Here is a 14,736-nt window from a genome sequence, read left to right as displayed (position 1 = left end):
TCAGGCTCAGGAGGTGAATTAAACTTTTACAAGTAAAGTCCTGTGCACAATAACGCACCAGAGACTCCTCAAAGTCACCACAAAAAGTTTAACACAACAAAAGTTACTAGAAACTGAGTAACTAATGTGCAAAAGAACCCCGCTTCCTACCAATCATCAGAATAATAATCTACTCGATACTCAGACTCAGGTAGGCGATACCAAAACTCCAAACACACTGAATGCTATTCGCATAGAAGAGACAATGTAACTGTACCTGAAACACAAGATTAGTACCGTCTGCAGGAAAAGGACTTCTTTAATTTGACCAAAAGCTTGACAGGCAGTACGATGCTCTGTGTCGTAGCTTCCATTGTTAGATAGAACCCGGTGCATCATTCGCTACAACACAAACTTTACTAAACTACCTTGCCTAAAAGGATACATTCATGTTGATTCCTCGAAAGTGGTGTGAACAGTGAACGTTCCGGCTCGTGTGCTCACTGTCTACATTCTTCACTGGAGCTCAGCGCAAACCACAGATGCTCGTTTGCTCCAGCTTTGGCGTAACATCTGCTTTTCAGACTAATATTGAGCTACCAAACAAGTCACCTACCACGGACGAGGGACTGATGCTGGTACCAGCTTCAGCCAGCAGGTGGCGATGAAGCACAGAAGAGGACATGTAAAAACAGCTTCATGCCAGAGGCCCGCAAGGAGATGTTAACCTGTTTTTACTTTTAACCCTGAGATTACACCACGAAATTAGTCATCGCTAAATATTACACTGCACAAGAATAAGAAGTTAGATTCATATCACAAATAGTGATAGAAGCACAGTGTGAAGTCGCCTATCCCTTTTTTTAAATTTATGGTATAAATCTAAAACTATACAATAACTACAAGTTGGAAATGGCTTCAATCAAAACTAGAGGTGTTAGTCGATCATCTGTAAATTAATCACTAATAAGTGAAACGGAGGGTGATATTCTCATAATAATCGATCATTTCTCAGTATTTGAACTTGGAATATGTAGGCTTCTCAAGCGTTCACAAAAAAGTTAATCAGGATGTTTTCTTTTATTTGATAAACATTTTATAAAACTATGTGCTATTTTGTGCATTAGTTTTTTAAAAAGAAGCAACACATGCATGCAAAGATGTAAAGTTACCAAGTAAAAGAAGAAAATGGTTTTGCATCTTTCAACATTTTTGTTTTGTAGTCTTAATGTCTAGATACTGTGAAGAGAGATATTAAATTATAAAGGCCACTACTTCACAAGCCAAGCCTCACAAGAAGACAAGGAGTGATATGAAAACAAAAGAAGGCAAAAGCAATGCCAGTGACACCAGGCCTACACACTGCTCCAACTGAAAACAAAACAGCAGGAATTATGCTGTGAGGGGACACCAGACATTTCCCTTCAGCCTTCAGAGAGACGCAGCCATACAAGCCACTGGCTCACATTTTTATTGGCACCTATTTTCAACAGCTAAAATTAACTTAAAAGCTGAAGCTCAGATTAAGGTGTTGTCAGTTTTAAATTGTTAAATGACTTTCTGCTTCTATTTGATTCCAAATCACCTGGTTTCTACACAGTTGAAAAGTCCTGGACCAACTCAAGTCCTCTACATTTTAACCTGTGGGGATCCGGAGGGTTCTGAAAGTGCCAGGGACTGCAGGTTGTGGCACTGTAAGAGGAAGCCCTCGATTCCGCTACTCCCCGTCAGAGGGTTACTGTAGAAGAGGTTTTGCTCGGGGGGGAGGACGCTGTCGGAGCCCCAGTCAGAGTCGGAGTCCGAGCTGCCGTTGCCGGAGCCCTCGGTGGCGGTGGGCGGGTAGCTGAGCTGCTCTAGCTGCTCCACCAGGTCGCTGAACTGCACCGCCGAGCTACTCTCGGAGCGCACCGAGCACGCCGGGAAGTTGACCATGGAGCTGGCCTCCGACTGGATGTCGGAGCCCGGCAGGCGGAGCGAGGAGGAGTCGGGCCCCCCGTAGCCCCCCGACATCATGGACTCGCCTGCAGAGCTAAGCCCCAGGTTGTCCAGGGAGCTGCACTCGGAGCGGTTATTCACCAAGGAGCTGGTCTCAGAATGACCCACAATGCTATCGGGGAACGCGTTGGTGTTCCCGTTCAGGTCCTCGATCCCCACGCTGAATATTCTATCTTTGCCGAGGTCGGATTCAACGCCAAAACCAAACTGATCTACTCTGTCATCCAGCCCAAAGGAGTACGCCTCCGCACCGCCGCCGTAAAAAGAAATCTCAGTGGGGTCATCATCGATGAACTCCTCGGTCACCTGCAGCGGCGAGTTGGACATGGAGAACATGGGATTCTGCCTGGTACGTAAGAGCTCCGCCTCAAATGCCTCAGGTGTCAGAACCCCGGTTCTCTTCCCCCCACCCACAGAGCACCCCGTACCCCTTCTCCCCCCACGTTCATGATCCTCATTGCCATTTCTGGAGTGCTGCGACTGGGAAGTGCCGCTCTCTACACACACAAACAAGGGGCTGCAGTGTCCTGCTGCCAGACTGCTGAGGGCACCTGGAAAAGGGGAGGTGGCCTGGACAGGTTCTTCCTTCGGAGGGGTAGGGGGTCTGGTGGTGGCTTGCAGAGGGGACTGAAGCTGCTGCTGCTGCTGAAGAGATGGTGGAGATGGGCTCACGGTGGATAAAGGTTGGGGCTGAGGTTTCAGTTCTGTTCGGGGCAGAATGTTGGAGATGTGGGCTGAGTGGAAGGACACGGTGGAGGAAGGGGAGCCCGGGGCCCGGAGACTGTCATTGAAGGACAAGCTCTGAAAACATGAAAGCAACACAAACACGAAGGAAAACACTGAGTGAAGGAAGACACCGAAATACAAGTCTTGTAGGACAATCCAGGAAAGTTACTCCAACTCACCTGTTTTGGCACATCTGTCGCGAGGGAGCGAGCAGACATTCGGATTCGACTGTTCCTCCTGAACACACAAAACATCGTCGTGTCAAAATCGCTACTACGACTGTACGTGGACACAATGTGTTAAAATATGCTAGAAAGAAGGAAAATAAAGAGCCATATCCGATATGCACACACACCTCTGATATGGGGTTCGCTTTGCACCGTTTTCCTTGACGTAGTCCACAAGCTGCTTCTGGGTCCTTCCACTGGCAGAAAGAGTTCAAATCACATTAGAGAAGACCGGCAGGACATTTTTCTGAGGTGACTGAACAAGAAAGGCCCAGCGCTCCTGCATTACAGCAGACATGAACACCCGATACCTGTATCTGAAGGAGGAACCTCGAGTGAACAGGATGGCTTTGGATTTGGGTTGGGGTTGGTCGAACAAACGGAAGAAGGAGTGGTACTCCACACAGATCTTCCAAAAGATTTTACACTGGTCTCGACTGCCCATGAGAAACTCCAGAGTATCCTGGTGGGGGCCCTACAGGAGCGATTGATCAGAAACTCAATGAGGGTCCAGTTCGTCTTCACAGAGGATTTGCTATCCAGACTTTTTAATCATTGTCAAGACAAAAGGGATGACTCCCTCCAAGAATACATACATGGACTTCAGGGTGAAGCTTGATAAGGAAACGCTTCCTTTTGAAGCTTAGCTTGCGAATCTTGGACCAGTTGAAGGTGTTTATCTTTGTGTTAGCCTTGGGAATGAAAAGTCAAATAGAAAATGAGATGGTGTCAAAACATCATGGTACTCAAGCAAAGCTGATACGAAGACAGTAACCACCTGAAAAACCTGGAGCCCCATGTGTGCCACAGCCAGATTGATCTTGGTGCCTTCCCGATCAGCCGCTGGGTGGAAGCGGACGCCGTACAGTTCCAGTTTGCGTGCAATTTCCAGGATTTGGAAATCTGATTCAGCAGGAGTCTGGCCCCTGGTGCAGAAGACAGGACAGGACGACGGGTCACAATCCGACCACCTGAGTTTATTACAGAGTGGCTGGATGAACGGAACCTCTAAAATCCACCACAGTCCAAAGCAAAACAATGTCATTAAATTAAATGTTGGACCGCCATGAAGCTGGACAGGTGGTGGCAGAGCGGCTCCAGCTGAACCCTACTGCAGGATGAACAGAAGAATAGTGATGTGCTTGCAGCTCTCACTAGGCATGGAGAGGAGCTCTAACGCCACAGAGGCACGAGATAACTTTTATTTGTTCGATCCCGGTGACGTGACGGAAACATGACAGTCTACCCGGTTAGTGCAGCGGTCGACGCTTTCACACCAAACTGTCCTATTTAGACCAAACTACTGCAGCTCATTTAAAACTTTGTCTGTAAATATTCACTCAGGAACCACAGGAGTGTAAAAGGTCTTCCATCCTGAAAGCCTGGGAAGTTTTTATTTTTATTTTTTTTCAACAGAGCTCAGCCGTGCAGCCACCGACACCTGTCATTTCACACCAGTTTCAGTCTTCTTCTGTGCCTGGAGCTGATGTCCATATAAACAAATCTCAGAAAAGTTGGTGTCAGCTGATGGGAGCAGAATCCAGAGCAGCTTGAAGCTAAACCTTAAAACGAGCTCTTAGCAAACCTCTAATTCAACTAACCATCAACAGAGGTTCCACTTAGACCAAAATGCACACCAACAATGAACCTGCAGACTTTCAGAATAAGGTGACTGGATAGTTGATTACGAAAACACAGTAACCTCAGCTCCAACAGCTGTTTAAACCCAAAAAACCCTCTTTTTGTAAATAGAAATCCCCATTTATCGCACAATGTTGTAAATGAATCATCATCTCCAATAATATTTGCAAAGACATCCGAATACTGATTACAAGTTTATGTGCACTGTGCATTCGTGCTCTCTGCACGTTACCATATCCAGTCAGTCAGATGGAGTCCGGTTGCAATAGATCATCTTTTGTTAATATTTCGCTTCATTCTTTAAAACATTACACACAAGAAAGTCAACAAACTGCTCCATTTGGAGGACCCAGTGCTTCAGTTTTCGGTGATATTAAGGACCAGTATGCAGAAATGAAGTCCACAGGAGCTGTTCAGTCCTTTATCTAGTAGAATCACCGAAGGAGTAGACTCACACAATGACAAATACCTGGTAAGAAAATAAAAAATGTTGCTATCTGTGAGCATGACGCCAATCAGCAGATAAAGGGGTAAGAAAACACCACCGACAGAGGATCAGTGGCTGAAGACCGTGAAAGATAACCTCTTAATGGGAAAGCTAACACACACTCCAAGAAGCACAACTAGGGGAAAATGGAGGAAATTTATGGTTAACATGACTGAAAAGGAAAATACAGGATTGTTCTAGGGTTTGTATTTATATTTGTATATAAAGGAAATATTTAAATCAAGACTTCAATGTGAAAAACAAATTAAGAATTGTGATTATAAACACGAGTCGCAATCCTGACATGTTTATAAAGCGCAGTTCAAATTCAAAGCGGTCTGCTGTGGTGAACCAACTCGATGGTTAGAGCTTTAACATTAGTTACATTCAGTAACACTGGCAGTAATTGGCAGTTTCCTGTGATTTAACAGTTTAACCGTTGAAACAAACTGAGACAGTATCGTGTCTTGTATGCGGAGCAGTGTGACCCTAAATCCCTTATAACTTCCAGGATTTGACAGGCGTTATTTAAAAGCGTGTGATTACAACCCAACCGCATGTTAGGAAGACATATCCATCCAATCATTACCCCATTCTAATTTTGCTCATCCGTTAAGCAGTGAAATCTCCTTAGGGCCCTCCCCTGCCCCACTGGCCTTATGGCTAATAGAGCGGCCAGGGCCGGGGATTAGGCCAGGGGAACCTCTGCTTGTGCTTCCACGCTGGCAACCGGGGGGAAGAGATTAGCACAAGTCTTTAGAGCCGCGTTATGCGCCGGGCTGAAAGGAGCCCCTCTTGGCTACGGGATAGCTCTGTGCTAACAAGGAGGCTGGTGGTGGGAAAAGTGCAAAAAAGAAAAAAAAAAAAAGGTGTGTGTGTGTGTGTGTGTGTGTGTGTGTGTGTGTGTGTGTGTGTGGGGGGGGGGGGGGGGGGGGGGGGGGGGGTTTGTAAGACAAAATAGGAGGAAAACCCCACATTATGGAAAAAACCAGACAACACCGTCCAGGTTGTGCTTGACCGTCAAACATGAGCGTTTGGAAGAGACTGGACTGCCTCATGATAAGCAATCAACGATGGAGGTGCAGACTTCAGAGAATTCACAATGATCTGAATGAAAGTTGACCATCGACTGAGGTTAGGATGTCTGACTGATCGCAGCTCATTCATACAGTTTACACCGGCAGGTTTTTATTTGAGGTTATCATCAGTTCCAACTTGCTTTGACTAATAATACAAATATCAGGGAGAGAATTTGACGACGGATTTGACCCTGAAGTGATTTTTCTCGTGCGGGATGGATAATGTTTTCATTCCGGAGGGTTCATGACATCTGAGACAAGAACACTTGGAAAGAAGAACCTTCTTCCCTCACATCAATCAGCAGGTTCGACATCTAAGACAAATGTTTTCCCAGAAAGCAACACACATTCATACGTTTTTGGAATCTGGCTACAAAGCGGTAAGAGTTAAAGCACTGGGAAGCAGACATAACTTCCTGTGCCGTTCAGTCCACAGTGATAAATACCTCATATTTGTATAAAAACAGTGGAGATGCATTCCTGCAATATCATACATATCTGAGCAACTTGCAACTCGGGTAGCTGCACTTTTTGAGCACATATAACATTTATTATGACTAAAACAAACCAAAAAAATGCAAAAATATATATTTTTTATCAGTTAATAACCAAAATTAATGGTGAATTCAATATAAAAACTGAAAATGACTAAGATGATGGAGCACATCACAGCACTGGTATTTAAAATCTGTACAAAGTTCATTGTAAGGTTTCCTTATAAATACATTTAATATGTCAGTAAAGTATTTCTGGACTGAGGACTAAAAAAGTCCTCTGATAAAGATCTATTCCTGCCCATGGCATTACCGTGTGAAGAAAGCATCAATAAAATTGACTGATATTTGCAGTTTATTCATTTTCACAGCTTTGCTTTGAGTAATAGACGCTGCAACAAGTTCGGTAACAGCGAGTCATTTAATAAAAAATACATGTTGAAGGCTGCTAAATCCTGCAATCAGCCTGGCTTTAGAAGTTCACACCATGCAGCAACGCCAGAACAAACTTTATGATGAGACTGCACTTATTTTTCTTTCACATGTTAAAACACAAATGGAGGCACATTTCAAATGTGCTTGCTCCCCTTTGCTCTGAAACAAATGGAAATCGTGAGTTGTGTCAGAATCTGTATTTAATGGTACAAATTTTATGGTTTGGACTTTTTAATGGGTAAATACATTCACATCTGGGGTGCAGCATATTTTGTACCCATTTCTATTTCAGCATTTTCTTTTCTTTTTTCTTTTTGGTTTTTATATGCAAACAATGGGTGTTATTTAAAAAATTAAAAAGTCCCGGGGGTATTAAAATTAAATCTGAAATACTTTGAAATACGATTTCCTTCTGCTTCATGCAGATTTAAAAATGCAGTCATGCCGCATCTCAAACAGGAAGTTTTAGTCTTTGTCCAAATAAGTATTCATTGGTGACTGTGGCAAGATAAAAATGAATTAAAGCCACAGAAAATGCTCCACCGTCATGCATCAAATTCCATTCCTGGTCCCCAGGTTTTTTTTTCTTCTTTATAATCCTGACAACTGACATGTAAGTATGAAGCTGAACTAGTCCTGGACCCATAACCAACTTAACCTAACCTAGCCTAACCACATCCTCTTTCATCACGAGTGTATCTGCTGTAAACACCAGCAGCATCTGAGAGTTTGTGGATTTAGAACTATAACGCAGCCCTGGAACAGACCAACAAAACTCCACAGCTCCACACATAACACATGTAGGCCTCAAACACAAAGCAAACAGCATGTCTGAATCCGGCATGTCTGATCTTTCAACAGCGTGTCTGTTTGTAGCTTCACACAGTCATACTGTCTTGATTTGATCATTTGAGTCGAGTCGGGCTGCAGCGCCGAGCTCATGCCACTGATACGGCCGTTGGAAGGACTCACGATCGACGTAAGAGGAGGAAAACACAGACAGACACGCTACAAGATGCTATTTTTTTGGAGTTATGGGCCCAGAAAAAGCCACAATCAGCTGGATGAGATTGACTGACTCTGAAACGATCCCAGCATGGCGGCTCTCCATACAGCAGCGGTAAACTCACAGATGTCTGCGGTGCAGCTCCATGATCCTCTCCTGCACTTTCTCCTGGTAGGGCAGCAGCTTGTTTGTCCTCAGGTAATCCCTGTCTGCGGCATCGTCGTAGTCACCGATCTCCGCTGCGGTTTGTGGACAAAGGAAACAACATGTAATCTGGGAAGTCATCTTCAAATGCGGTAAGAGCTCATTTCACTGGGTCTGAGACCGCGGATCAAGAGCCTTGCTGTCATTTCATAGTCATCCCACTTTGCTGTGTGCCTACTTATTGTTGCCTCGGCACACCTGGTCCTGAAGGTTTTCATCCTCTACCGGAGGATTTCTGTTTTGGTTTAAGACCTTAAATGATGGGTGTTTAGACACAGGATCAACGGAGCTTCACACGTCACTCCCGAGCACCAAACCCATCAGAAAACTCTTCACTCCGTAGTTTCAAACTTTCAAATTGGCAAAATGAAGGCAGTAAGTAAACTGCTGCAGAGTTAACTGCATTATTAACATAAATGCAAACACTAATGACAGTGGTGTATTCCTGTCAAGGTTATATTAAACTAAACATGACCGGCTCATTAATGTGCACATACTTTGTGTAATTACCTGAGAACAAGTCAAGGAAAAAAAAAAAGAATCTGGGACAGAAGTGATGCTAGCTTCCAGATGAGTCTACAAAAACAACCCATTCCTGCAGCTCCTGCAGTGTTTTCTCATCTGGGCTCAGTGTCTGTGCAATTTGACCATGTGGTTACTAATGGACATGTAAGAAGAGGCTTTTCAGATGAGGAAATATTGAACTTGCGGAAGAAGGAAACTAATATTGACATTATTTAAACCTGGAGCCAATTAATATTTTCCAGAGAAAACCTTTAAAATAACAACGGACATTATGAATTCAATGTACAGCTTACAGAAGGAACTAGATTCAAATACAACACACACACACACACACACACACACACACACACACACACACACACACACACACACACACACACACACACACACACACACACACACACACACACACACACACACACACATCATTTGATATGAAATAAAAAAAAAAAATCTCAGAAAACCAGCTAGTGCAGTTAGAATAAAATAATAATAAAACCTACACTGGACAAGGTGAGAGGCCAGCAAGGCTCCGGTATTCTCTGAACAGACCAGCCTGCCCTCCATCAGATCTCTCTTTATCTGCAGGGAGAACAAATACCTACACACACACGCACGCACGCACACACACACACACACACACACACACACACACACACACACACACACACACACACACACACACACACAAAAGACAGAGGCTTAGTGCCCATCTGTTTATGCTCCTGTGAAGAGTAAATAATCACAAATTAAGCCCCAAACAGGCTCATCTTGGGATTAATTCAAGCATCTTTCACAACATTACCTGTAATTTATAAACACTTAACTAAATAACTCTCAGATACAGTTTTTAATGTTGATAGAAAAGTGTCCTTTTTTTTTGTCCTATTCGGACAGTTTTTAAATCAATTCCTAGAAGAACAAATACTATAATCCCAAAAACAAAAAGCCATGAAATCCATTACTATGAGCTCCTGAAATTGGGAGGAAAAAGAAAATCAGTTTCATTGCTAAAGCTTCTGTAACACAGGCATGAGATAAAAGCAATATCCAGTAGGAAATTACAGTCACTGACCTGGTGTACTCCTCCTGCAGCTGACCGGGGTCCGGCGGAAAGAATTTCACCGACAGCCTAAAGAGTGTATTTGCAGGTCCTGGAGAGAGAGAAAAAAAAGACTATGAAGCACCACACACACACACACACACACACACACACACACACACACACACACACACACAGACACACACAATTCATTTCTGTGGAATTTGAGTAAATATTTGCACTCGCTTACGTCTGACTTGTTTTGCAACGGGCTTGGTGGGCTCCAGCCAAACCTGAGGAGGAAAAAAAAAAACACCGAAAAAGACAGGGTTACCTCGAACAGCGGGAGATGCTGTGATCTGAATGACTCTTCCCTCCACCATCCTCTCAACGAGAGCAGGGAGAAGACGCAGTGTAAAGCTGTCTGGCTGGCCTCAGCGTACAGGAACGCTCGCTTCCCTACATCTGGGCCTGATTGAGGCAGGAATGCTCCGGACAGATGCGCTGAGAAATTGGTACGATGTGCCCAAACTCAGCCCCCTTTTCTGCTGCACATGCTCCACAGACGGAGGGCATGAAGTTTAAATTTAGCGTGAGTGTTGATACCTGTTCGTCTGATCAGATTGAGCCTTTTATTTTTTGTTGCATATAATCTATGAACATCAGCCGCCCTTCATTCCACGGCTTTCGTTTCTGCAGACGAGCGTCTGAGCCCCGCAGGGCGACGACTGCCAGCAGCTACAAACCAGACCAATTACACTTGCTTTTATTGAAAAAAGTAATTTTGACGGGTTTGAAACACCAGCAAGGTTTGTGGCAGCGTGAATCATGAGTGCAACAAGCACGGTTATCCTTTTGTGTTTTCACATCTATGTATTATATTGTACATATGTGTCTGTCTTAAATTCATATTTAATTTTTCTATGTATGGTTGGCTTTTCAAATTTTATAATTTCTATTCTATTTATTATTTCTTCTCTCTGTTATACTGCTGCTGGAACACTGCAATTTCCTCCTGTGGGACAAATAAAGGACTTTCAATTCAACTCAATTCAATTCAACTCAATTCAATTCAATTCAATTAACCAAATAGGTGTATCAGTTTCACGTTCCCTTATTGTTGCCACTATAAAGCATTAACATTTTGTGGCATTAACTCAGTTGTTGTGATTTAAAGGTGCTGTAGGCAGGATTCGGCATCTCCGCCATCTTGCTTAGGGTTACCTAAGCAAGATGGCGATTTGAAACCCAGCACAGCCAATCCTGTCCTGTTTTCTCTGACATCACGCCCTTATGCAAGTTAAGCCCCTCCCACAAGAACGTGCGACGAACGCCCCTCGACCAATCACGGTTAGAGCCTCAGGGGGCTCTTCTGATTGGTCAAAGATACCAGGAGCTGTGGAGATTCCTTTTCAGTTCAGAACAGAGACAGATGGAAACGCTGCGCCCTCGTGGTAGTGCAGTTATGCTACACTCCTGAAGGATTATCAATGGATACTCTAACATTTAGTCCAAAGAAAACACAGAAAAATTAGCATTGACTAGCAAAATCCTGCCTACAGCAGCTTTAATAAAGCTGCAGTATCTTTGCAACAAAATCTGCGTGAATCACATATGGCTAAAATACAACTTTTTTTTGTTGTTTTTACAAATTAAATGACTTTACACAGCGAATGTTGTGAGTTAACATGTGGTGACTTTATGTCAACTGAATGACAAAGCGAGATATTCATTCTGTAAAATGATCACTGTGTGCCAGTGAGTGATTATAACCACGAGGCTGAAATGAAACTGCTGTTTGAAGTGATGGTTTAACGGCAGCCTGGATTTTCCCATTTAGCCCTTCATTAATAAAAGCTTAAAAAAAAAAAATCAAAGATTTGGGGAATTTACTGACAAATCAGTTTTAGAATATTGAGAATCAGAAGTCTCTGAGCCTAATTTCAAGCATCTAAACTTGGGTTGGGCAAGTTAATGTATTACTATCACATAAATACGTTATTCATTTACGACATTTATTTTATTGCACATTAACTTTTCTGCTAATGGGCTCCGCCTAGTCGGGCAGAACCCGTTCAACACAGCGACCAATGAGAGCATCTGACTCAGACTGCTGTGGAGCAGAAACAAGTCTTCAGGACTCGTGTATTACGCAAGCTAATCCTGACCATAACACAGCACCACGCTGTAGCCATATCTCACACAGCATTAATGCTACGATTAAATTAAATATAACCATTTTACAGTGCTAATTTTTGAAATTGAATGAAATTACTGGCCATAATTCCAACTGATAAAAGTTGTCGGTCACATTTTGACCGCTTGGCTCTGAAAATGTGATTTCAGTGGCTGACAGGATGGATAAAGTTTCCCCGTCTCCGTCGTCCTCGGTCCAGTCCGACCGCCGCTCTCCTGCCTCGCTGGCTTCGCTCCAGCCATTGTCTCCCTCTGCTCCTCATCCTCGCTGCCATCTAAAACATCTCAACCGCCGCATTTTGAAGGCTTGGAGCCACTTTGGGGCGTCCAGAACACGTAGCTGAGTTTAGATAAGTCACTTTAATAGCACTCACCTGACAGAACCAAACAATAACACTTTTACAGACCTGTCGGCCGTTTCAAAGCTGGAGCCGTGCGATGCTATGATGGTGATGCTGAACTTTCTCTGACTAACTCGAGAACAAAATAACATACTGTGGCATTAAAACAAATTTATTTTCAGTAGCGGTTGGAAAACTAAATGGTATTTCAATTTGCTTGTATTGGAGCGCATTGAAGATAAATATGCATAATAAACTTTTGTGTTTTGAAAACTTACAATCAGAACTAATCACAGAAAATAATGTAATGATTAATTCCTGCAGCACTTCACTGTTCAGAATGATTAATTCAAACTTTGTGATCAAACTGAATTCAGTGATTGAGGATTCATCAAATGGCCTTGAGGCCTTTTGCATGTTATTCAGAGAGCTTTACAGATGTTCAGGACTTTAGCTTGGCTGTGATCGCGCAGAAACATTCACCCAAAGTGCAGGGCTACAGACATGCTGTGTAAACACACACACACACACACACACACACACACACACACACACACACACACACACACACACACACACACACACACACACACACACACACACATTGGTTTTCAGTACTGAAATGTTGGAATATATGAGCTAAGAGGCCAGCAGGTCTCACTAAACAGCACCGGCTCCATTCCCTTTGAAGACCATGTGCAGCGTTTCCATGCTCCTCTGTGATACTCAACAATAAAAAACAAAGAAAGAGAAAGAAAAAAGAGCTCTTAAGTAACTGGGAAATGACTTCAAAGGGAACGTCACCATCTGACTCCTGTCGTCCTGTCATCAAGCCCTGACCTTTGACCTCCAAAACGCTTAACTCCACAGTCGGTTTACAAACGAGGGAGTGAAAGACACGGCCGACGGGCGCACATACCCAGTTCAGCTGCATGTTCTGGAACTCCAGGCCAAAGTAATCGCTCTCCATGAGGTTTCCTCTGTGGAAAACCTCGGCGAGGAGGGCCTGTCCCAAAGCCTTACACTGCAAGAGGGGAGAAGGAGACAGGGAGAATCAGTCGGCACGTTCATCCTGGTGGCGAACACAAAGGCTTCAAACATCTACTCTCAACAAGGAGACGAACTGCATCATGCTGAGCACAAAACGTGTAGTAACAATCCCGCTCTGTTTTTTTCCTTTCCTGCTCGGGTGGAGGGAAGTAAATGCAGTCTGTCTGTGTGGTGCAGAAAATATTTGGCATCTGTAAATGATCCACTTCATTGTGTGTTTTACGGCCGCTTATGTTCCATCTGTCAATTCAAATAGTTTCCTCCACTCGAACAAGCAAAAACAGCAAAAAAGCTGAAAAAAGAAGTGTCCCACTGTACTGCACTGCTGACTGAACACAAAGGCAAAAAGAGAAGAAAAGGAAAAAGTCTCAGGCGGGAAATGTGCAGGAGTTTACCTTCACAGTGCTGTGGGGTTTGTTTTCACTAAACGAAGAACTAATTACTATGTACTAAGAACACACTGAACTTGAGGTTTGGAGTCCTCGCCTGTGACTTTTTGAGAAAATTATAGCCTCAAACATCTGGTTGTAATGTAAAATAGTATTTTTAAAAGAAATATAAAAAGAACTGCTTAGCATCGGCCGGAGTGAAGCATCTCAAGAGAAAGAGCACTGAGACTTTACTACAGTCAGCCTTTTTTTTTTTTCTTTGCTCCATTGCTTTGATACCATCATGTGTTCTGCATTCAGAAAAAATATATAAATTGCAGGTGAATCTGGCTGACACCGCTTCAGGAATCTGTTGTAAAAGCGCCCCTCCTTTTTCCAGACATTCACTGTATCTGATTGCAGCTGATCTCAAGCAGAGAGCAGAAAGCAGCATGGTGGAGTACTTAGTCTGGGGTGCCTTTGAGCGCACGCCAAACATGGGTAGGGAAAGGCAGAAAAATGCAAAGGAACCAGGATGGGGTGTTCCTCCGGCGAGCGCTACGGTAGCAGAGATTTACTGCAACTGCAAGGCGAGCTGAGCGCAAACAGAGCCAACGCCTGAAAGCTTTGTCAACGGCGTTATTAAACCAAAGAGGAGGCTGTGGTTGGACAACACTTCCATGCAGTGGTCGTGCTTTCTTCCTAAGCTTACAGGGAACACCTCATTCTCGCCACTCTTCAGCGTAACGTCAGGCTGAATCTGGCAGAAAAACTCAGGATTTAAAGCTTAGAAGTCAGACATGATTGGCAGAACCAGATTAAATTAAAATGACGGTGCAGATTTTCATCCAAATAGAATCCAAAGTCATATTTGAGATATGCAACCTTTTTTTGAGCTTGGTGTCGTGTTTGTGTCTCTTCTGGAGGCCCTCCTCTGCGTG

The 14,736-nt window shown here is 43.7% G+C and overlaps 1 protein-coding gene across 3 annotated transcripts in view; it reads right to left on the bottom strand.

The window, feature by feature from the left end:
• The window catches only part of farp2 (FERM, RhoGEF and pleckstrin domain protein 2), a 35,796-nt gene that overhangs the window by 10,960 nt on the left and 10,100 nt on the right, over positions 1-14,736 (bottom strand). For all 3 annotated transcript variants that reach the window (XM_030082896.1, XM_030082897.1, XM_030082898.1), the window contains exons 3-13: positions 13,297-13,401; positions 10,091-10,133; positions 9,874-9,952; positions 9,302-9,399; positions 8,194-8,308; positions 3,706-3,853; positions 3,524-3,619; positions 3,239-3,402; positions 3,056-3,124; positions 2,880-2,937; positions 2,526-2,775 (exon numbers count right to left, since the gene is read on the bottom strand). In XM_030082896.1, coding sequence (XP_029938756.1) covers positions 2,526-2,775; positions 2,880-2,937; positions 3,056-3,124; positions 3,239-3,402; positions 3,524-3,619; positions 3,706-3,853; positions 8,194-8,308; positions 9,302-9,399; positions 9,874-9,952; positions 10,091-10,133; positions 13,297-13,401 — 1,225 coding nt within the window. The remainder of the gene's footprint in view (positions 1-2,525; positions 2,776-2,879; positions 2,938-3,055; positions 3,125-3,238; positions 3,403-3,523; positions 3,620-3,705; positions 3,854-8,193; positions 8,309-9,301; positions 9,400-9,873; positions 9,953-10,090; positions 10,134-13,296; positions 13,402-14,736) is intronic.

The sequence above is a fragment of the Salarias fasciatus genome, chromosome 23 (genome assembly GCF_902148845.1).
Source record: "Salarias fasciatus chromosome 23, fSalaFa1.1, whole genome shotgun sequence".
Classification (NCBI taxonomy): domain Eukaryota; kingdom Metazoa; phylum Chordata; class Actinopteri; order Blenniiformes; family Blenniidae; genus Salarias; species Salarias fasciatus.
Note: the sequence above shows the minus strand (reverse complement) of the source record. Positions and strands in the feature narration are given on the sequence as shown.